The 24776-nt window shown below is 41.0% G+C and overlaps 1 protein-coding gene across 3 annotated transcripts in view; it reads left to right on the forward strand.

Moving 5' to 3' along the window:
* Positions 1–24776, forward strand: part of BAIAP2L1 (BAR/IMD domain containing adaptor protein 2 like 1) — a 94869-nt gene that overhangs the window by 32103 nt on the left and 37990 nt on the right. The window contains exon 1 of one of the 3 annotated variants that reach the window (XM_030300808.1): positions 15409–15646. The exons of the other annotated variants lie outside the window; for them this stretch is intronic. Within the exon in view, the coding sequence (XP_030156668.1) occupies positions 15628–15646 (19 nt within the window). The 5' untranslated portion in view covers positions 15409–15627. Of the gene's footprint in view, positions 1–15408; positions 15647–24776 lie in introns of those variants that run through there. 3 annotated transcript variants of the gene reach the window in all.

Genomic DNA, 24776 nt, shown 5'->3' on the forward strand with positions numbered 1-24776 from the left:
ATAGAATCAGTTACAGGCAGAGATTTTTCAAAGCCCTGACGTGTGCTTTGTTGGTGGCATAACTTGTGTGTGTTCTGGTGAGGTAGGAACTACAGAAACTCTGTCTTCAACAGAGTCAGTTTCGTAAAATACACAGTGCGTTGTGCAGTCAGAAGCAGATAGTAAAACTTAGGACATTTGAGGGATGATGGTGATGATTAGAGGGTTCCAAAAATAGGACTAAATTAAAAAGACACATTCTATTTGTGTCAGGCCCAAAGGGAAAATGTGTGACCCTTACATTAAACCATATGGTGCTGATTCACCGTCATTCAGTTTGCCTTTTTAATGTTTTATGGTTCTTGCCACTGTTTAAATAAGATTTCTGTTCCACACCTTACTTTATTCAGCTGCGAGTTCATAATGTTGAATCAGCTATTTCCACAGCAACCGTGTTGTTGCAAACACAGGCTGAAACCTTCTTCAGTTTCAATAAGGAAAATATGTTGCAGTGGTGAAATTTTCTTTCATGTGGATATGTATTTGATTCAGAGGGAATGGAAATAACTTCTGTGTTTTATTTTTGTCTCAAGTTGTCTTTTTGCTTATATTCACCATCTCATATAGTTAGTAATTTTCTGCTCATCTACAGCAATTTCGTGGTGAAGTACTACCCTAGCAAGAGTTGCTTTTGGAGGCCTAATACTGACTTCTTGTGATTTGCTTAGTTTTTCATTTTGTTAAAGTTTAGACTAAAATATTGCCCTATATCTGTTTAAATTCTCTGTTTGAAAGAGTAATGAACAGTTCACAGAAAGAAGAGACCAAAAGTGGATTATATTTTCCTCATTTTTCAAGAAGGCTTGTCTTATTGCTGACTTTTGGTGTTGGTATTCATAACTTTATTACGAAACATTTATAAATTCCATCTGATAAAACTGAAGGGGTGTTTCATATGTGAAGATCATGAATCATTTCAGAATTTTCATTCCTTTCCCCCTATCTTCCCTCTCCCTCCACCTCCAAATCCTATAGTTTAAAATCTTTCAATTTAGGGACACCTGGGTAGCTCAGTCAGTTAAGCATCCGACTTCAGCGCAGGTCATGATCTCATGGCTCGTGAGTTCGAGCCCCACATTGGGCTCTCTGCTGTCAGTGCAAAGCCCACTTCGGGATCCTCGGTCTCCCTCTCTCTGCCCCTCCCCTGTTCACTCGCTGTCAAAAAGAAATAAACATTTAAAAATAAGTAAATAAATAGGGGTACCTGGGTGGCTCAGTCGGTTGAGCATCGAATTCAGCTCAGGTCATGATCTCACAGTTTGTGAGTTCAAGCCCCACATGGGACTCGCTGCTGTCAGCACAGAGCCCGCTTCAGATCCTCCCTCTCCCTCTCCCTCTCCCTCTCCCTCTCCCTCTCCCTCTCCCTCTCCCTCTCCCTCTCCCTCTCCCTCTCCCTCTCCCTCTCCCTCTCTGCTGCTCACATGCACATGTGCTCTCTCTCAAAAATAAATAAATAAATATTTAAAAAATAATAAATAAAATTTTCAGTTTAAAAATTTTGCTTGGGAAAGAAATGAATGGGATGCTGAAAATTATTACTGTTTATTTTTTTTTTAACATTTAAAAATTTTAAAAAGGTTTTTTTTTTTTTTTTTACATTTATTTATTTTTGAGAGACAGAGACAGAGCATGAGCAGGGGAGGGGCAGAGAGAGAAAGAGGGAGACACAGAATCAGAAGCAGGCTTCAGGCTCCTAGCTGTCAGCACAGAGCCCGACGCGGGGCTCTAACCCACAAACTGAGATCATGACCTGAGCCGAAGTCGGACGCTTAACCGAGTGAGCCACCCAGGTGCCCCTAAAAAAAATCTTTTTGAGTGGAGGAGAGGGGCAGAAGGAGTGTGAGAGAGAGAATCTTAAGCAGGCTTTGTGCTCAGCGTGACGCTTGGCATGGGGTTTGATCCCACAACCCTGGGATCATGACCTGACCCAGAATCAAGAGTCAGATGCTCAACTGACAGCCACCCAGGTGCTTTGAATTCTTACCATTTCTAAAACTTAGATTGCAAGAGTAGGTTTCAGTTTAATGTTGAGTTAAAAAATATTTTTTAATGTTTATTTTTGAGAGAGTGTGCACCCACGTGTGTGCGTATGAGCTGGGGAGGGACAGAGAGGGAGGGAAACAGGATCCGAAGCAGGCTCTGTGCTGACAGCAGAGAGCCCAATGTGGGACTTGAACTCACCACAAGATCATGACCTGAGCTGAAGTTGGAAGCTTAACTGACTGAGCCACCTGAGTGTTCCTGAATTAAAATATTTATTAATGTTGCTATAGAATATACAGTCTTTCTCATTTTGTGTGTGTGTGTGTGTGTATACACATAATTTTTTTACGTGAAATTTCTGTTCTATTCTGATGCTTTTGTACTTTGGGAGGTGGGTGAAGAAAATATCCTTTCAGTAAAATATTTACCTAATTCATAGAAATTTGCTGTGAGGAGTCTACTTGGAAAACTTGGCCAAATGCATTATGAGTATTAGAGTGGCAGAACTGAGCATTTCAGTCTCTTGTCTCACTTTAGGGGGGAAAAAAGGAGCTAAAAGCTGGAGGAGAAAGTTGATTAGCTTTTTAACTTTTTATCATTTGGATTGGCACCTATTAAGACCAAGCTGTAGCATTGCCATTCCTGATTTCTGTCTATGGGTTTTTCCATTTAGATATCCCTCTGAGCACATCAGCTCACCAAATGCTATATGAATAATTTTAAGATGCTTTTGCCTAAAAGTACCAAATAACCAGTTAATAGTGGTGTAAACATTAAGGATGTTTATTATCCCACATAAAAAGGCCAGGAGTAGCAGGTTCCTGTTTAAGTAATCATTACTCAGAACTCAGGTTCCTTTTCTTTCTACTTACCCTCAAGTTCAACTCCTCATGGTACCAAGATGGCTGCCATCGCTAGTCTTGCACATCACGTCCTCCTTCCTCCCGTTGTATCCAAAAGCAGGAAGAAGAATTTCTTCTAAGCTGTACCCTTTACAAAGGAGGAAATCTTTCCCTGGGAGCCCCAGCACACACACCCTCTCATGTCCCATGACTCTGCAGCCAGAGAGCTTTCCCCAGCACCATTAGCTAAGGAATACCTCTGAGGGGGAGAGGACAGAGCTGTCAGGGGGGACACCTGATGATACCACCATGTCTGGCAGTTCTGGTATCAAAGGTCTTGTTTCAACAACTTTCAGTGAAAGGAAAAGACTTACACAAATGTCCTCACTTTCTCTGTGCCTCAGACTGTGTAGTGCTTCTGCATTCTGTGAGTGTCTCTGGTTCGGATAATGTCTTTCTCCCACGTGGGATGTTTCACTATCATGTATATGCTTCAAACTTTATGATTGTTTTTCCTGGATACTTGCTTTTTCTCCTGAAAACCACAGTCTTCCTTCCCACAGCCTTCTATTCCTATTTGGGAAGTGGGACTCCAAGCACAGAGGAAGGTTAAGGATATGGGGGTAGTTTCTGTTTTTCTGCCCTTTTTCTTTTCAGCCTTTACAGTGTCTTGTAATCATGAACTCTTTGGTGCATTTTCTCTGCCTCTGCTTCTCTCTCCTTCCTTTTCTCTCTGTTCAATTGTCTGCATGACCTCACACTTTATTTTTGAAAACTGGGTGACTAGAGAAAAAAAATCACCTGTAATTTTACCACTCTAATACACCCGCTTTGTCACCACTATACTCTTTTCTAGTCTTTTCTTCCTGTGAGTATGCTCTTCTATAGCATGCCTCACAGCGAACATCAAGGACTGGCCCTGCCAGACACAAGGTGCAGCCCCTGACGGGTGTTATTTCATCTCATTCTCTACACAGTCCTATGAGTTGGGTGTAGGCACTTCCACTTTTAGGTAAGACCTAGAAGTGAAAGGTGTGCCCTAGATCACAGTGGATAACAGATGGTCCAACTTTAGAATCTGAGTTCTTCACCTCTGCTCTGCTTACACTGTGCCTCACTAAGGCAGAGGGGACTGGAAAGAGCCAGCCAAGAAGGGGACACTGAAAAGAAAGGAAATGGGAACCCCATGATGGGGACCTTTTCAATCTGCAGAAATCAGAGTGTCAGAATAGCCAAAGACTGTGGAGGTGCTGGCAGTGAGCTGATTAGAGGCCACCGGCCCCCTTGGAAATGGTGGTTTCACTGGGGTGCTGACCATAAATGCCAGGTATTACATTATGGGATTAGGAAGGATGGAAATTACAGAGCAGTTAACTCTGTGTGTGTGTGTGTGTGTGTGTGTGTGTGTGTGTGTGTGTGTGTGTGTGATAGGTGTTATACAATATATTATATATGGCTCTTCTCACAAGTGTTGCCTGACTTGCGCTTGTACTGCTGTGCTTTGTATAGAAACTCAGATCTCAGTTAAGTGCCTGCTGTGTGCCACTTGCTTCTTATTCTTACATTGCCTCATCTCATCCTCAGGAGCTTCATGGATGAGTTTTTCCTGCTTGAAAACCCAGTAACCCAGTGTTTCCTTGATGTGACTGATAGGCCCTAAAGGGTAAACTTGGTGGTCATTTCTGCGTGGAGGTGAGAGAGAACCTCCATGGGCAGCCACATTGGGTCCTGTGTCCCTAGCTATGTGCTCTGCAGCCAGGCAAGACAGAACAGGGGTTGTAGAGTTGGTGATCCCTAGGGTGCATGGTAGGTGGCATCGGTGCTTCGTGGGTCATAGAGCTTCCTCCCACCCCAGCCGAAGCACAGGAAAGATCCAGTTACCTAGGATGTGGAAGCCAGGCCAGATTGTATCTTCCCTTGAGACCCTGGCAGGTAGCTTATTACCCAACACCTAAGAGATGCTCAGTAAAGTTTATATTGTTACCTTGCTGCTATCAATTCGTGTTACTTTGGGCAACACTTCGTGACTATGAGCAGGTTGGCATGCCTACAGGGGATGATGGCAACATCTCTTGAGTAGTCGGAAGACGAAATGAGATAATGTACCTCCTAGATTCTGTAGTTTCAAAGACCAGAAAGATGCTTCTCTGTTGCCACTTCATATATTCACACATATTTGAGAACTCAAGAAGAGTGCAGGTTTTTTTTCATTGACATTATCCTGTAGAATAGGCAATGTAAGTTTGTAAGAATATGCATTTCCTTGATTATTCCTGATTATTCATGAACCAGTTTTTCAGTTCTCTCCATTGTATCTTTGTTTTCTATTTTATGAATTTCTGCTTTTTCTTTTCTTCTTTATGCTGTCTTTAGGATGACTCTGTTATTCTTTTTCTTTTCTTTTTTTTTTTTAATATATATATTTTTTAACATTTATTCACTTTTTGAGAGACAGAGACAGAGTATGAGCAGAGCAGGGGCAGAGAGAGAGGGAGACACAGAATCTGAAGCAGGCTCCAGGCTCCGAGCTGCCAGCACAGAGCCCAACGCGGGGCTCGAACTCACAAGCTATGAGATCGTGACCTGAGCCGAAGTCGGATGCCCAACCGACTGAGCCACCCAGGCACCCCTGTTATTCTTTTTCTAATTTCTGAACTGATACATTTAATTCATTAATTTTACATACAGGTGTCCCCATTTTGCACAGCAGTGCAGGACCACAAAAATGACCATGCAAGTTAAAACTATTGAAAGCCATCTTAATCATCAGCAGGGAAAATATGATTGTGCCGTGACCTTGAAAAACGTTTGTCAAGGAGCACCTGAGTGACTCAGTTGAGTGTCTGACTCTTGATTTTAGCTCAGGTCATGATTCCAGGGTTGTTGGGATCAAGCCCTGTGTTGGGCTTCATGCTGAACAAGGTTCCTGTTTAAGTTCTCTCTCTCCCTCTGCCCCTCTCCTTTGCTTGTGCACGTGGTCTCTCGCTCTTTCTCTCTAAAAAAAAGGGGAAAAAAAAGAAAACAAAATTGTCAAAATCCTCAAAATTCTCTTATTCTCAGTTACAAATGTATAGGGAAGTGGAAAAAAGAGTTAAACTAGTATTTATGTTGTACACATTAAAGTATTAGAAACACTGACAATGGAAGCATTTTTATTGTAAAAAACTTGGGTGGTCTCAATGGCACTTGTCTCCTTCCCCTGTAACTCAAGATACAGAGTAGACCTCTTCTCTAAGCTTTTATGGATTGTCCTGCTCCTTCCTAACCCTGCATCAACTTCCAATATTTTATCCTTTGTGACTTCAATGTGACCAGATACCCTCTAGAGTTCTTTTAACGTGCAGTTTTCTGCTGGCATTGCTTTCTCTGAAACCTCTTCATTTTATTTTTCACCACAGTCACTTTGCTCGGTTATGTTGTAAGTTCAGGCTTCACCCAGTTCTTGTGGCTGCACGTCCAGGGTCTCTCCAAGGGCCACGGTGTCCACATGCCCATAGGCAGCTACTTCTCGAACTCCGTTTACTTTGTTGTTACTGTTTTTCATTTCTTTGCTGCACTTCCACTTTAAATTACCCATTTTTGTAACATGTCACATGGGTTTATCACCAGGGAAACAAGGAGGCAACACGTCTCCTGCACTTTGCTGCCCGAATGCCACACTGTCTTCATCTCTGTGACTTTAGAATGCATCCTGATAGCTAGAAGTAGACCTCAGATAGAACAAATCGACGCTCTTACTCAAGGGCATCTTGGCTGTTGTTGGACTTTTGCATTTACATATATTTTAGAATCAGCTTGTCAAGTTCCACGAAGAAACAATCTCCTGGAATTTGGACTACAGGTTGACTCTGTAGATAGATTTAGGAAGGATTGACATCTTAGCAATACTGAATTTCTAATCCACGAATACGGCAGTTTTTAAAAATTTACTTTGGGCTTCTTTAATTTCTGTCACTGTTTTTTGTTTTTAATTGTAGAAGTCTTGCACACATTTTTATATATGCATTATTAGATATTTATGGTGTGTTTTGCTCTTTTAAATGGCTTTAAACTTTTTATTTTCTAATTGGTTCCATTGAGTTTTCAGTTTCAGTGACTATTTTTCATCAGTATTAAGTTCTATTTCATTTTTTTTGAAATCTGCAAATTAACTCTTGTCATATTTTTTATAACTGCTTTATTGAGATATAATTAACATAGAATACAGTCCATCCATTTATAGTGTGCACAGTTCAGTGGATTTTAGTATAGTCACAAAGTTTTAAATTATCACCATAGTTAACTTTAGAATATTTTCATCACCCCAAAAAGAAATCCTGTACCATTAGCAGTCAACTTCCCATTTACCCTCAACTCCAGCCATATGAAATGATTAATATATTTTATCTCTACAGATTTGGTTATATCGAACAGTTTCATATAAATGGAATCCTACCATATGTCATCTTTTGAGACTACTTTCTTTCACTTAGTATAATTTCAAGATTCACATTGTAGCATGTTTGAGTACTTTCTATTTATGGATGGATGATATTATATAGATATACAATGTTTTATCCATTTATCAGTTGATGGACAGTTGGTTTGTTTCTACCTTAAACTATTAGAAATAATGCTACTATGAACATTTGTGTACAAATTTTGTGTGTATGTATTATCTTTTTCTTTCTCATCGGTGTACACTTAGTGCAATTCCTGGCTCATATTATGATAACTCTAAATTTAACTTTTCTTGAAGAAGTGCCAAGCTGCTTTTCAAAATTAATGCACCATTTTACATTCCCATAAGCAGTGTGTGAGAGTTCTGATTTCTCTACATCCCTGTCAACACTTACTGTCTTTTTGATGATAGCCGTCCTAGTGAGTGTGAAGTAATATCTCAGTTGGGTTTTGATTTACATTTCCCTAGTGACTTATAATGTTGAGCATCTTTTCACATTCTTATTGGCTATTGCATATCTTCTTGGGAAATGTATCTATTCAGATCCTTTGCCCATTTTTAATTGGGTTGTCTTTTTATTATTGATTTTGCAAATTAATTTTTTTTAAGTTTATTTGAGAGAGAGAGAGAGCATGCACGTTCACGCACGTGCAAGCAAGGAGGGAACAGAGAGAGAGAGAGAGAGAGAGAGAGGGAGAGAGAGAATCCCAAGCAGACTCCTCGAGGTCATTGCAGGCCTTACCAATCATGAGATCATGACCTGAGCTGAAATCAAGAGCTGTATGCTTAACTGACTGAGCCACTCAGGCACCCTGGAAACTAACTTTTTTTTTTTTTTTTTAAATTTTTTTTTTTCAACGTTTATTTATTTTTGGGACAGAGAGAGACAGAGCATGAACGGGGGAGGGGCAGAGAGAGAGGGAGACACAGAATCGGAAACAAGCTCCAGGCTCTGAGCCATCAGCCCAGAGCCCGACGCGGGGCTCGAACTCACGGACCGCGAGATCGTGACCTGGCTGAAGTCGGACGCTTAACCGACTGCGCCACCCAGGCGCCCCTGGAAACTAACTTTTAATTTGGGTTTTGTTTTTATGTTTTGATTTCTTTTATTATCTATGCAGTAATTCCATTATTTCGAGTTCTTGAAGGTCTGGTTCTACTGCTGCTATTATTGTTTCTCTGGATTCTCATTCATGAAGGATTCTCTCTAATAAGGGTTTTATTATTATCTTACTGTTCTTATGTTGGGGTAACACCTATGGAGGACGTAAAAGTTTTGTTGCCACTGAAAGTCACTGAAAATGAAAAGGAGAAATGCCTAGCAATGGTGGAACTTCTCTGATTAAAAGGTATTCAAAAAATATAGTTTGCTTCTTAGAAAATAAAAATAACTGATGTAATATGACTTACCATTTGATAAAACTCTTTTTTAAATTTTGTTTATTTTGAGAGAGATAGGGTGTGAATGTGGAAGGGGCAAAGAGAGAGGGAGAATTCCAAGCATTCTCCACAGACAGCACAGAGCCCAACACGGGCTCAAACTCATGAAACTGTGAGATGATGACCTGAGCCGAAAACAAGAGTCAGACTCTTAAGCGACTGAGCCACCCAGGTGCCCTGACATTTGATAAAATTCTTGTAAAATATTTAGAATTCGCAAAGCACTAGAAATGCCCTTTTATTTTCTGTTTAATCCATATGAACAGGGGCGCCTGGGTGGCTCAGTCAGTTGGGCATCCGGCTTCGGTTCAGGTCACGATCTCACAGTTAATGGGTTTGAGCCCCGTGTCGGGTTCTGTGCTGACAGCTCAGAGCCTGGAGCCTGCTTCAGATTCTGTGTCTCCCTCTCTCTCTGCCCCTCCCCCGCTAGTGTGTGCTCTTGCTTTCTCTCTTCAAAAATAAGCATTAAAAAAAAAATCCATATGAACAAAGGTATAGTGTAAGTTTTGTAGGGCAAAGGGAATCAGATTTTATGGAAAATATTTTAATGTAAATTTCCAAAATTTGTAAGTTATTGTAGCTATCTGAAACTTGAGAAATAATGGCAATTTTCAATTTTCTATAAATTTGCTGGATACACATCCTTCTCCTGAAAAAGTCCTATCCTGCTCATTTTCTCTTGAAAATGAAAGGCTCTTTATGAATATAGTCTCTTCTCCTCTTGTAGAGAATACTCAGAAAATGTGTCATTGTTTTTTTTTCCAACTGTAATTGAAAGTAAAATATTTAAAAACATTTTTTTTAATGTTTTATTTTTTAGAGAGACAGAGTATGAGTCGGGGAGAGGCAGAGAGCGTGAGGGAGACACTGAATCAAAAGCAGGCTCCAGGCTCTGACCTGTCAGCAGGGAGCCCAAAGCAAGCCTTGAACCCACAAACAGGGAGATCATGAACTGAGCTGAAATCGGTTGCTTAACCCACTGAGCCACCCAGGTGCCCCAGAAGTAAAATATTAATCATTCAAGGGAAATACCAAATTTTAGTCATTTTTATGATACATGCTCTAAACCACTTGAAGGTAACAATAAGAATTAGCATATATTTTCAAGTCTCTTTCAAATTCATTTTGCTAAAGTATCACCTTTTATTAATTGTACCTTAACTGCAGGGGTGAGCAAACCAGAGCCAGAGGGCTAGCCAGCACCTATTTGTAAATATAATTTTATTGGAACCTGGCCAGGCCCCCTTGTTCATGCACTGTCTGTGGCTACTTTCAGGCTACTATGGCAGAGTTGAGTGGTTGCAACAGAGAAGTTTGGCCCACAAGAGGCCTAAACTATTTACAACCTGGCCCCTCCCAGGAACCTTACCCTGAAGGTGGAAGAACTTTAATATCACACAGTTGTTTACGTGTGAAGACTGAGTGACTGTGTGAGCAATTTGATACCCTTTTTTCTTGAAAGGCAGTTCCTTACCACCTGCTAAGTGCTTGGGTTTAACATACATTAACAGCCACAGTAGTATGTGCTCAAGAGCACAACCACTTTGCCTTGTTGGGAGGAACGAATAAAGGAGCTGAAGAGCTCTGTAGTCATGATTGGCAGGTAAATATATTTTAATCCATTGTGTTTAATTGTGAAATAATAAGTCACTTGAAGAATTCATTGTCAGAGTGTGTGTTTGTAGTATTTGTAGTGCACACATAAATCTTTATCTTAGGTGCACACTTCAACCCAGAACAGTACTCATTTAAGAGAGGAAATTGAAATATGTATAAAACTTCCAGTTTTGTCCCTAAATCAAACAATGTTTATTTTTAAAAACGTAGAAAATACTGAAAAAGTAGAAAAGGAAAACAGAAATGGTCAGAAGAAAATGTTTTAGCAAAATATTTAAAAGAAAGTATGAATCAGTCATTTCATTTTTTTTTTTTTTTTTATTTTATTTTTTTAAATTTTTTTTTTTTTTCAACGTTTATTTATTTTTGGGACAGAGAGAGACAGAGCATGAACGGGGGAGGGGCAGAGAGAGAGGGAGACACAGAATCAGAAACAGGCTCCAGGCTCTGAGCCATCAGCCCAGAGCCCGACGCGGGGCTCGAACTCACGGACCGCGAGATCGTGACCTGGCTGAAGTCGGACGCTTAACCGACTGCGCCACCCAGGCGCCCCAGTCATTTCATTTTTAAAGCATGGAAAAATAAAGTTTGTTCTCATTTATTTCTCAAGAAATAACAGGAGACTTTCTTTGGAGAGTTTACAGTTTTGCTTTGAGGTCCTTATAGCTCACCATTACATAAATCTAGGCTGTGTCTTGTTCTTGTTTAGTCAGCTATTACGTTTTGAATCATTTATTAATTTGTTTGGCCCAGTTTCTTAAATTGGGTACAAAACAGAAGATTTTATCTCCTCATCACTAAGGAACCTACAAAATCACAGGTGTTCTTTTGTTATTGATAGAATGCTTATAGGTCATACAATTTATTTTTTTTTAGGTCATGCAATTTTTTAAAATATTATAATTTTGTATTGGCACTCAAAATCAGTCTTAGGTCTTAAAAATAAAAAAAAAGTATCTGAAATATCTTTTTTTTTAATTTTTTTAATGTTTATTTTTGAGAGAGAAGAGAGTATGAGTGGGGGAGGAGGAGGAGAGAGAGAGAGAGAGAGACAGACAGACAGACAGACAGAATCGGAGGCAGGCTCCAGGCTCTGTCAGCATGGAACCTGACATGGGGCTCGAACTCACTGACCTTGAGATCATGATCTGAGCTGAATGAAATCAGATGCTTAATCAACTGAGCCACCCCGGTGTCCCAAAGATGTGTTTTTTCTGACTGCTGTATCTTAAGGCACTCGAGGTTATCCTGCTCGTTATAGTTTGGCAGATAAAAGGTTGTGTTAAATAGTGAACCATCACATAGTCTGAAACTGATTGAACTGATTCATGAGTCTGCATTTTGTATTTTTTTTTAAGTTTATTTATTTTGAGAGAGAGACAGTGTGAGTGGGGGAGGGGCAGACAGGGAGAGAAAGAGAATCCCAAGCAGGCTCTGCAGCATCAGTGCAGAGCCCGATGTGGGACTCGAACCCACCATCTGTGAGGAGATGACTGGACATGAAACCAAGAGTCGAACACTTAACCACCTGAGCCACCCAGGCGACCCTGCATTTTGTGTTTTCATTGGATATTATGAAGATTTTCTGTTTTGTGCTTACAAGTATTTATAACATGACCTTTATTAATTTTTATTGTTTATTTTCAGTTTGGGATTTGAAAAAAGATTGTCCTGGAATTGTACATGTAACAAATGCCTTTGGACTTTGCAAGTGACTCTTGTCCATTCAATTTTCAAGTAGAAAACATTCACTCAACACGTCCTTGTCCTTTTGGGAGCAAGAAAGATCTAAGCTATAGTAACTGTAGAGAAAGATAGGCTTATAATTTATAAATGAATAATTTATAAAGTCTACATATGCACCTGCCATTTAACTTTTTTTAAGTTTTTTTTTAATGTTTATTTATTCTTAGAGCACAAGCAAAGGAGGGGCAGAGGGAGGGAGACACAGAATCTGAAGCAGGCTCCAGGCTCTGAGCTGTCAGCACAGAGCCTGACGAGGAGCTCAAACTCATGAACTGCGAGATCATGACCTGAGGCGAAGTTGGACGCTTAACTGACTGAGCCACCCAGGCGCCCCTGCACCTGCCATTTAAGTCCCCATATCAGAGGAATATTGGCATATGTATAAATTCCTAAACTTTAAGAGGAGGTTCTGTATTGTAAATTGTACTAGCTTATAGAAATTGTAAGAAAAGCATTCTTTTTCTTAGCTTTGATATAACTATGTGTGCAAACGAAGCACTATAATTCGTAAAAACTGGAGATGTAAAAGCTGAATCGTCAAACCAAGAGTAGTCAGTTGAACATTTAGTGCTTTCTGATTGCATGGTGGGCACATCCTGAATATACATCTGAAACATCATTGCCTGTTTTTCATAACTTTATTATATTTGCCCGATCTGTTACATTTTTGAAGTATGTGAAGAGAAAATTATCTTGTTTAAACCAAATTTTCACAATTAGTCAAATTGGTCTTCTCCTTAAAGGATATTGTGTGTGCCATCAACTCAGGATGGAGAGAGTGTGGGAGTCCTCATTCTTACACTCTCAGCTATAGCCAGAGGAGAGCTGGTCAGTGGCCATAGCAACTGCACAGGTCACGGTGAGGGGCAGTGGCTCAGGAGACCCAGAGGGCTTTGCTTCACCACCACCATCATTGTTGATAGGGCCTATTCACATTCTCTTAAAAATGCTGGAAGAGCTATCTTACTATGTTCATGACACCGTGCTAGGCCCAAAGTTATGTGTCAGAAACAAACTCACTAAGTTCTAATGTACAAATATAGGAGGGGAAGGGACTTTGAAGCATGCCAAGAAAAAGTGGCTCTAGCAACAGCAAAAGGGTGTGGCCTCTATGACAGGCTGAGGAAGGAGGATAGGTAAGTAAAAGGGCGAGGGATATGCCAAAGATAGGTGTAGTTCGAATCATGATATGAGCTGGACTTGACTTTCCAAGCACACTGTGATGCCGTGGTGGAAAACAACAGCCATGGTGGGTGATTGGGTAGACTCCTTGTTAGTACAAGTGGGGTTCTGACAGTTTTTGATCTTCAGCCACTTGGGAGTAAATGTTCTTCCTTAGGTACTCTTTTGCGTTCCAAATGACTTAACAAACTTATTAAAAGTAAGGATGCGAACAAGCACATGAAAAGTTACTAGATATCATTAGCTATTAGGGAAATGCAGGTCATAACCACAATGAGCACTTCATAACCAACAGACTAGCTATAATTTAAAAGACAGGGGTGCTGGGTGGCTCAGTCAGTTAAGCAGTTAAGCGTCTGACTTCAGCTCAGGTCACGATCTCATGGTCCGTGAGTTCGAGCCCTGCGTCGGGTTCTGTGCTGAGAGCTCAGAGCCTGGAGCCTGCTTTGGATTCTATGTCTCCCTCTCTCTCTGCTGTAGAGAAATCGCAACCTCTGTACATTGCTGATGGGAATGTAAAAGGAAGCACCAGTGTTGGAAAAGAACCTGCCTCAGAATTTTAACAGAGTTATGGTGTGAGCCAGCAGTTCCATTCCTTAGCTCTTTACATGCCCACATGAAATCTTAGCAGTGCTTTTCACAATAGCCCAAAGGTGGAAACAGCCCAAATGTCCAGCACCTAGGAATGGATAAACAAAATGTAGTATGTCTTTATAATGGGATATCACTTAGTCATTAAAAGGAATGAAATACTGATATGTGCTACAACATGGGTGAACCCTGAAAACATGCTAAGTGAAAGAAGCCAGATAAGGCCACATATGAGTACATGGTTTCATTTATATGAAATTTCCAGTCAGTGAATCCGTAAGAGAAGGCAGATGGGTGGTTGCTAGCGACTGGGGGAGAGATGGATGAGGAATGACTGCTGATGAGTGCAGGGTCTCCTTTTTGAGGGGTCAAATGTTTTTCAGCTGGATAGTGGTGATGGTTGTACAACATTGTAAATATTCTAAACATTGCCACTGATAAATTTGTGTTATGTGTATTGTACCCCCCAAAACCAAAAAAGGTAAGTATGCTGATCTGAGAAGTTCCCAGCACAGGGCATCCTAATAAATCCCTACTATAAACAACATACTAGACATTGTATTAATTCAGGAGGCTAGTTGCACACGTTTCCCAGTCCCATAGAAAGTGCAGGCAGCCCAGCAGCACTATCATGACCATCTAATCATGTACGACTTTATTCTCAACTTTTCAGCAGAAATCTGAAAATCTGAATTAGGACCCCAGTTGGTCAGAAATATTTTAGACAGTTTGCTCTGTGCTGTGCAGCACGTCTCACACGTGCTACCTCCTAACGTTGCAGTAACTTGTGAAGAGTTTTATTTGGCCCCGACTCAGTATGAATAGCACAGTAAATGAATTTTGCCGGCGCTAACAAGAGTTCAGAAATCAGGAGGCTCATGCGGTTCTCACAACAGTCCTCTGAGTTGGGGATGTTCTTCCCATTTTATGGACAAGTAAACGGAAGCTTAGTTTAAGTAACTTGTCAGCCTTCACACAACTAATTAGGAGTAGAGCTGGGGGTGTGTTGATTGCACACACCCAATTGTGTTGATTGTGTGGAGTGCTTCCCCCAGACTCAGGGAGCATCAGCCTTAGGACCTCTCAGGTGCAGCACAGCTTTTAAAACCCTGTACTTAGGTCTGAATTTGTGATTTTGTATTCCTTAAGGAGGACCCCACGGAAGTTGGATTTCTACATAGGGAACAAATTACGAAAGTAGTCTTTGATATCTGGAAGACTGGGCACATGACAGAAGGATTTGGATCCCCTGTTCATTGTTAAACCTAGTGGAAAGAAGAAACAGGAGGCCAGAATTTGATTCAGTACAGGAAATGGCCTTGGGACATGTCCTATAAAACCTGCAAAGGAGCTGTGAAGATGTGCTCACAACAATGTGTCTAGAAGGACTCAGAGGTGGGGGAGGTATCCTAACCGTCATTTAGCAGAGTCAGCTGGAGGGGAAGGCTGGTGAGGCAAGTATGTGAGAAGTAGATATACTCTAGGATGAGCTTAGAGATGTTTGTTGGTCAACCAAATGAGTATCTCATAAGGGTACTGGGCTTCTTTCAGTCTAATGTGAATCAGGTTTCTCGAGGCTCTCTTGAAACCATGGCTATCATTTACAACATTCATAAACTTGGCCCTACCTTTAAGATATCTACAACATAGTGAGGGACATTAAGAAAATATATACATACATACCTTTAATAGAGGAGTGAGTGCGAGAGTAAGACATACAAAGGCTACAGGATTTCATGGGAAGAGATGATTACACCCGAGTGGGGTAAGTGGAGGGAAACTGAGTGTCGGGGAATGCTGAATATCATGATGGTCAGCATTGGAGGTAGAAAGGGTGGTGGTTTCTGGTTGGGGGAACAGTTGGGGGAGGGATATATTTCAGTTTGCCTGGAATTTAGGACTAATAGGATCATGGGTGTAATGGGTACAAGTTGAAGTTGCAGCCTTGTTATTTTGAGTGCTGGCCTACAGATTGTGTTTGTGTCATTTCAAATTGAAATAAAAATTAGTATTAGTAAGGCTAAAGGATTTTGAGTTATTAAATGCTGACTAATACTTTAGGAGCATGGGTTCAAAGATAAAATAAAAACTGCAAGATGACTAAAGAGCAAATTGAGGGGCGCCTGGGTGGCGCAGTCGGTTAAGCGTCCGACTTCAGCCAGGTCACGATCTCGCGGTCCGTGAGTTCGAGCCCCGCGTCGGGCTCTGGGCTGATGGCTCAGAGCCTGGAGCCTGTTTCCGATTCTGTGTCTCCCTCTCTCTCTGCCCCTCCCCCGTTCATGCTCTGTCTCTCTCTGTCCAAAAATAAATAAACGTTGAAAAAAAAAAAGAGCAAATTGAATGGCAAGCCCTTTACAACTCAGAACTGGACTCTTAAGAGTCCAGAATAAGTCTCCCCCCTGTGACTCTTGAGTGAGGTGAAGCTGATATATAGATGACTCAGGTATTTATAACTCAGAGCCATGGCTGATAGTCAGCAGCTTCCATTTTTCTAACAGAATTTGTGACATACTAAGGTCTCTTTCCCATGTGCGTGCGGGTGTGTGATTAAGTATTTTAATCTTACCTCACTTTTATTTTCTCAATCCTGCCCAACTTCCCATTTCATGTTAATATTTTAAATAACTTATGAGTCCTCTAAGACGTTTAGAATTATACTTTCATTTTATAATGAGCATTTAAATATACTTCAAGTTTTTAAAAAATGTAATACCTACTGAAAAATGAACCTAATAAACACATTTTCTACCTTTATTATTTTAAAATGTTTGTTTTTACATAATTAAATCTGCGGCTATATAAACTACTTTGTGCGCTGCTTTTTTAAATTTAGCACTCCACTTCTATTTCTTTGTGTTAATAAGTAATCGGTTTATTCATTGTTTTTGATGGCTGCCTACATTTCACTTTACATTTTCTTCTGTTGGTACCAAGGCAGAGTCCATGTGTAGGGACTCCGAGGGGGAGAATTGCCGTATAAGGATGAGTACAGGGTTTGTTTCTTTTCTCTTGTGAAAAATTGCCCCTTAACTGGCGGGGGGAAGGAGGGGAGTCATTGCATGGTATGTTGAAAAGCACATTAAAAAAAGAAAGCACAGGGGCTCCTGGGTGGCTCAGTTGGTTAAGCATCCGACTTCAGCTCAGGTCATGATCTCACAGTCCCATGAATTCGAGCCCCGCGTCGGGCTCTGTGATGACAGCTCAGAGCCTGGAGCCTGCTTCAGATTCTGTGTCTTCCTCTCTCTCTGCCCCTCCCCTGCTCATGCTCTGTCTCTCTCTGTCTCAAAAATAAATAAAAACATTAAAAAAAATTTTTTTTAAAGAAAGCGCATAAAACCAAATATTCAGTAATCGAGGGATTATAGTAGTTTTTCTCCCCTCGTTTAAATCATAGTATAAATGAGCATTTACTATCTGGTAGCTTTGCTGCAGTCCCTGGGGAGAATACATAGAAGTCCCTGCTCTCTGGGAACTTACTTTCTAGTGGGTGGTAAACGAACATGCCTAATATGCCAGATAGTAACAAGGCGAGGTGCCGAGTGATGGAGGAAAAGGATGGAAAGGGGCCATTTTAGGGAGAGTGGTCAGGGACATGCAGTTGGGAGGGAGCGCCACAGGCAGATGTCTGGAGAGACCATTCCAGTGGAGTCCAGCAAGTGCAAAATTCCTGAGGCCTTGTGAACTTGGTCACAGTGTGGAAGCCAGTCTGGTTGAGACTCAGCGATGGATGGGAGAGTGGGAAGGGATGAGGCTACAGGTACAGCAGGTGCGAGGGTGGGGCCGGGTCACATAGGGTTGGGTGTTCATAAGAATGTTGCCTTTTAATCTGTGGTGGGGGTGGGGATCCTCTGCATGTTTTGAGCTCAGGTGTGACTTGGTTTGACTTAACATTTTAAAAGCTTCTTACTGGCTTCTGTGCAAAGAATAGAGTGTAGGAGGGTGGAAACAGGGAGACCGGTTGGGAGGCTGTTGTGCCAGCCCAGGTGAGAAAGAATGGTGGCTTGGACTGGGATTGAAGGTAGAGTGGGGTTTGCTGTGCACCGGATGACAAGTGTGGACAAGGGGGTATGGTGAGGCGGGGGTGGTGGTGGTCAGGGTTTGCTTTTAGATGTGTTGGGTTTGGGATGCCTAGTAGGCAAGTGGAAATGTCAAGGCGGCAACTGGAAATGTGAGTCTGGAGTTCACTGTGTGAACGTGTAGTTCCATATCCCTGTGAACAAGTCGGGCCCTGTTTCGCTTGCCCAACCACATTGATGCTTAACACTCCATGCCCTGTGGCTTCCCTCAGTAGGAAACCAACAATTACTGAGGATCACAGCATGCCAGGTGCTTCGTTTCTGTCTTCTCCTTTGATTCTCACCAGGTCCTGTGAGGGGCTCTTTATTTACATGTCCATCTTACGGATGATATATGTAATGGATAATCCTGTTTGTATGCCTCCCTAGTTCCCTTCCTAAAACATTTTTTAGTTTGTTTCCAAAGTTCAGGTGCATGGAGCAGATACCACTGACCACTCCGTTTGGGAGGTAGGTCATGTGTGTATACGTACGCATGTGTGTTTGGATCGTGGTAGTTGGGGGTAGCTGATTTTCATGGGGTGCCTTGGGGAGTCAGCCCACCACTTTGGTTTTACTTCCTGCATGACCCAAACACTATGAACTGAAATGGCTTTAAGCAACCAGGCCAGCCCTTACCCAAGTGATGCTGCCCAGCCCCCCAGAGGTAGCCTGTTCCATTTTCAGACAACACTAATAATTAAAGTGTTCTGGCTGATGTTGAGTAGACATTCCTTTCCCTGTAATTGACACACACTGGGCATCATCCTGTCCTTGGGTACCAAGTAGAGAAAATGTAATTTGTCTTCTACATGGTTTCTCATTGCATATCTGAGAGAGGATGCAGAGTAGTTGAGAGCACAGGCTTAAGATCAGACATGAGGGGCGCCTGGATGGCGCAGTCGGTTAAGCGTCCGACTTCAGCCAGGTCACGATCTCGCGGTCCGTGAGTTCGAGCCCCGCGTCAGGCTCTGGGCTGATGGCTCAGAGCCTGGAGCCTGTTTCCGGTTCTGTGTCTCCCTCTCTCTCTGCCCCTCCCCCGTTCATGCTCTGTCTCTCTCTGTCCCAAAAATAAATAAACGTTGGAAAAAAAAAAAATTTAAAAAAAAGATCAGACATGAGTTCACATTCCAGCTCTCCCACCTTTTAGTTCTTGTGTAAATGTGGGAAAACCCTTGAACCTCTTAAAGCCTCCTCTGAACAGTGTGGGTAACAGCAGTACTCCCTTCTGGGTTGTGAGGACTAACTAGAAAAGGTCACCTCTGTACAGCAGTGAGCACAACTCTGGGCACAAGGGAAGAACTCAGTCAATACGTGTGAGCTGCTGTTACCTTTGAGGATCTTACAGTGTGTGCCGGTGTGCCATCTTGTCCTCTCAGGTAGAGAAGGTGAGAACAACATCAGAACTGCAAAAGCAGAGTTACTCTCTTCTCTGTGTTTCAGTTGTTCTTGTGGAGCAAGCAGTCTAATAAAGAGAGTCTGTATTTTGTGTAAACTCCCTTAAATTCTCATCATATTAAGACTACCCAATGTCTAACATCTTGGGGTGTGTGGTTTTAGATCAAAAGAATAAATCGCTTTCCATCTGAAAGTTGGGAGCAGTAGCCTGTCTTATACTGTTTTTAAACTTGTTCAATTACAATTGGTTGCTTAAAACAATGAAAACCCTTACTTCTTCTTCACTTAAATTTTTTGAAGTGTATTTATTTATTTTGAGAGAGAGAGAGAGAGAGGATGCGATCAGGGGAGGGGCAGAGAGAGAGGGAGAGAGAGAATCCAGTCTCCATCCACACTGCCAGCACAGAGCCCGATGCGAGCTCAAACTCATGAACCGTGAGATTATGACCTGTGCCGAGATCAAGAGTCAGACGCTTAACCGACTGAGCCACCCAGGTGCGCCAAAAATTCTTCACTTAAAATTTTTAAGATGGTTTTACTCAGTAATACTGAACTGAAATAGCACCTTAGTGCCTTCTTTACCTACATATTGTCCTTGTCTTCATGTGTTGGGGTCCTGTTTCAAATTTTTAAAGAACTTTTAAAGCTTAAGATGTAGCATTTTTTAGCCTTGAAAATCCTATAATCAGTGACACCATAAGGAATAACTAGTTTTCAGTTTCATTCATTATTGATAATACACCTGATTTCATTTTTGTTAGTATCAAAATGGTTGTATTTTAGCCTTAATCTACTAATCAATGAAAAAATGAAGATGAATAATTAATGTTAACTTACTAATAGCTTGTAGAAAACTTTTAATCTTTTGATGCTGTTTTTTTACATTGACATGTAAAGAAAACAATTGCTTGTAATCTGAATATGGATGCAAAATTGATAAATTATTCCTGGGTGATATGTAATTGATAAGCTTGAATAAGTTAATGTCCTTTTTTTTTTTTTTTTTTTGAAAGAGAGAGAGAGAGAGAGAGAGAGAGGGCACAAGTGAGCGAGGGCAGAGAGAGAGAGAGACTCCCAAGAGGGGCAGAGAGGTGAGGAGGGGAGAGAAGCAGGGCTCGAGCTCACAAACTGTGCAATCATGACCTGAGCCGAAGTCAGATGCTTAACCAACTGAGCCACCCAGGTTCCCTAATGTCATCCTTTTAGCTAAAATAAGAGTAGTACATTAAAATACACCTCAGGGAATATTTTTCCTTCATTGCAAATCCTGTGCTTTGACTTGACAGTGCTTGTGTACAGCAGGTGGACTAAATTAGTGTAATTGCTGATCAAAAATGAAGTAGGAAATAAACATTTAATTTGCTTCCCGAATCAGTTTATCAGTCCTAATGATAAAACCGGCACCTAATTCCCAAATCTTCCCCTACATTTACATAATATTTGGTTTAATTTTCAGAGAAGATGTCTTTACTAGGTATTACCTTAGGTGATGAAAGAATTGGTTTCTGATATTGGGCGTGCATTTGTTCTCTGCTTCACTGAAAAGACTTGAGTTTAAATATCCAGGATGTTTTCTAATGATAATTCCCATGGAGATTTAAGTCTCTATGCAAAGATAACTAATATTTTCCTTTTAAAGCATTTTTATATATAAGTTAAGAATTAATTCATATATGGAGTTTATTGGTTTTCATTATTCTTCCTTCACACTTTTTGTCATTCCCTTTCTTAAAAAAGAAAAAAATTTATTGTTCCTTTCTCTAGCTACCTTCTTACTTCTTTTATTGCCAAACATCCAAAATAAGTGGTTTATACCAACTTCCTCCTTTCTGTATTATCTTTCCCTTCCATTCCCACTTTTTACCAGAAATCAGGAGCTAGAAGGGAGTCTAGCATTGGGTGTTTAGTGTGCATCTTGCTCTTGGAACCTTTCCCTTGTTAGCACACTTAATCCTCGCAGCCGGGATTGCCAAGTGTCCAGAATCGAACCCACACAGTCTGGTATTATAGCTTTTTGTCTGGCAGAATGAAAATTTTGTAAACAAAAATGTCCCTTCGTTTTTGGTTTTTTGTTTTTTCTTTTCTTTCTTTTTTTTTTTTTAAATTTTTTAACGTTTATTTATTTTTGAGACAGAGAGAGACAGAGCATGAACGGGGGAGGGGCAGAGAGAGAGGGAGACACAGAATCGGAAACAGGCTCCAGGCTCTGAGCAGTCAGCACAGAGCCCGACGCGGGGCTCGGACTCACGAACCGCGAGATCGTGACCTGAGCTGAAGTCGGACGCTTAACCGACTGAGCCACCCAGGCGCCCCTTCTTTCTTTTTTTAATATGTTGTTTGTGGCTCAGGATTCTCTGAGACCAAACCTCAGGGTTACTAAACCTTCGTGATAGGAAACAAAAGATGCCAGGAATTTGCTCCTGGAGGCTCTGTGGATGGAAACTGGTCTGTGTGGGTGCCAGCCCTGGCTGAGAGAGCTTGTTCTTCCGGGGCTTAGGATCCTACATATGGATGCTGGGTGCTCACACTCCAGATGCAGCCAGCATCTGTACTGCCACAATAGAAGCCTCTCCATCTAGATCCAGTTGTTGAGTAGATTAAGAGAGAGAGAGAGAGAGAGGGCAAGTTAGGGATCAGGCATTCAGGTTTAACAGAAAGCATTCTTCCTGTAGGACTTTCTGTGATACCTATGTGTATAGGAATAAAATAAAATACTACAGATACCACCATATGATGGGTCAAACTTTTGCCAGATTTTCCTTTCTCTGCCCTACTATACTACTTTATGTTCTTTCTCACTGCAATTACCCTCTAATTCATTTGTTCAGTACACTTACTTATTGACTAGACTTTTAAGGACTGTTATGTGCTGGGCAGGCACTGGTATCACACAGGTAACTGAGAATCAGAATGCAAGTTCTTGTCCATGAGTAACTTCTAGAAGCATTCAGACACTGCATGTGTTTTCCTCGGAAGAGGGCAGTGCTTCCTAATCACTGCTGGTTCCAGACGGCTGTTGTTTTGTGTTATTTTGTTTTTAATAAATTTGTTTTTTTAAAGAAGTTTTAGGTTTACAGAAAATTGAGCAGATCTTACCCAGACTTCCCACATACTCCTCTCTCTCCCACTCAGTGATGAACCAGTATAGATACATTGCTATCAACTAAAGTCTATAATTTACATTAAGGTTCACTTTGAGAGAGAGAGAGAGAGACAACACATGAGTGGGGGAGGGGCGGAGATAGAGGGAGACACAGAATCCAAAGCAGGCTCCAGGCTCCAAGCTGTCAGCACAGAGCCGAACACTGGGCTCAAACTCATGAACCACGAGCTCATGACCTGAGCCGAAGTCAGACACTCAACTGACTCAGCCATCCAGGTGCCACAAGGTTCACTTTTTGTGTAAATATGAGTTTTGACAAATGTTTAATGACATACGTCTACCATTACAGTATCCACTCCCCCACCCTCCTTGGCAACCACTGATCTTTTTATTGTCTCCATAGTTTTGCCCTTTCCAGAATGTCATTTAGTTGGAATTTTGTAGTATGTAGCCTTTTGAGACTGGCTTCTTTCACTAAGCAATATGCATTTAAGCTTGCTCTCCATGTCTCTTCGTGGCTTAATAGTTTCTTTCTTTTTTATCCCTGAGTAATATACTCAGTTGTGTACATGTACCACAACAGTCTATCCATTCATCTTGGTTGCTTCCAAGTCTTGGCAGTATGAAAAGGCTGCTATTAACATTCATGTACAGGTTTTTCTGTGGACAAAAGATTTTAAGTCATTTGGGTGAACACCTAGGAGCACAATTACTGGATTGAATAGTACGACTGTTTACCTTTGTAAGAAACTGCCAAACTATACCATTTTTGCACATTCTCAACATTTGGCGTTGTCAGTTTTCTGGATTTTAGTCATTCTGATAGCTGTGGAGTGGTTTTTTTTTTTAATTTGGGTTTTTTGTTTTTGTTTTTAGAAAAAGAGTGGGGGGAGGGGCAGAGACACTCTTAAGCACTAATCCCAGTCACTTCTAGCTTTTGATTTAAAGTGATAGGTGTAGGGCACTTTGGTGGCTCAGTTAAGCATCCAACTCTTGATTTTGGCTTAGGTCATGATCCCAGAGTCATGGGATCGAGCCCTACGTCGTGCTCCACGCTCATCCTGCCTTTAAGATTCTCCCTGCCTCCAGCCCCCTCTCTCTCCCCCCCGCCCCTCCCCTTCGCTCACACACACACTCTTTCAAATAAAAAAATAAAGTGAGAGGTGTAATAATCTTTTTTTCACTTGAACACTTAAAGGCCATTATAGGGTTATTAATTAACCTAATTTAAATATTGTTGTATCTCAGGGAATAGGGAGGCCAGAGGAGAGGAAGTGAGGGAGGGGAGCTGTTGGTCAGTGAAGCAGCAAGAACATAACATTTATTAAGTCTGCCATCTTAAATGAGTGAGATTAAAAGCACCCCAAAACTATTCTAATAGTAGTATCAAAGATCATTGATCACAGATCATAGTAACAAATTCAGCAATGAGAAAGTTTGAAATATTGTGAGAATTGCCAAAATGTGACAGAGTGACAAAGTGAGCAAATGCTATTGGGAGATGGTGCCAATAGACATACTTGATGTGGGGTTGTTACAAACCTTCCAGTTTATAAAAAATGCAATATCTGCGAAGCACAATAAAGCAAGTTATTCCTATAATTTGTGTCTTCTCTCTTTTTCCCTAGTTTAGCCTAGCTAGAGGTTTATCAGCATTTTAAAGAGCTAGCTTTTGGTTTCACTGACTTTTCTTTATTATAGTTATCCTATTCTCATTTATGCTTTAATTTTTATTAGTTCTTTTCTTCCACTTGCCTTAGTTTAAATTGTTCTTCTTTCTCTGGCTTCTTAAGTTGGAAGCTTCGAGTATTGACTTTATGTCTTCTTTTCCAATACATGCATTGAGTGCTATAAATTTCCCTTGAAGTACTGCTTTTGCTTGCATTGCACAAATTTTGATATGTTGTGTTTTCATTTTGTTCAAATATTTAAAAAGTTCTCTTGTTTTCTTCTTTGACCCCTGTGTTATTGAGAAGTATGTTGTTTCATTTCCAAGTATTTTGGGATTTTTTTCAGCTAGATTTCTGTTACTTGTTTCTAGTTTAATCCCACCGTGGTCTGAGGGCATTTTTTGTATGACTTCCATTCTTTTAAATTTGTTGAGGTATGTTTTATGGTGCAGAATGTGGTCTGTCCTGGTGAATGTTTTGTGTTGAGCTTAAAAAGAATGTGTATTCTGCTGTTGCCGGGTGAAGTTTACTCTGTCATTTAGATTCAGTTGATTGATGATGCTGTTCACTTCAATCATCCTGCTATCAGTTACTGAGAGTATTGAAGTCCACAGTGATTATTATAGTGGATTCATCTGTTTCTCCTTGCAGCTCTGTCAGTTCTTCCCC

The sequence above is a fragment of the Lynx canadensis genome, chromosome E3, assembly GCF_007474595.2.
Source record: "Lynx canadensis isolate LIC74 chromosome E3, mLynCan4.pri.v2, whole genome shotgun sequence".
Lineage (NCBI taxonomy): Eukaryota > Metazoa > Chordata > Mammalia > Carnivora > Felidae > Lynx > Lynx canadensis.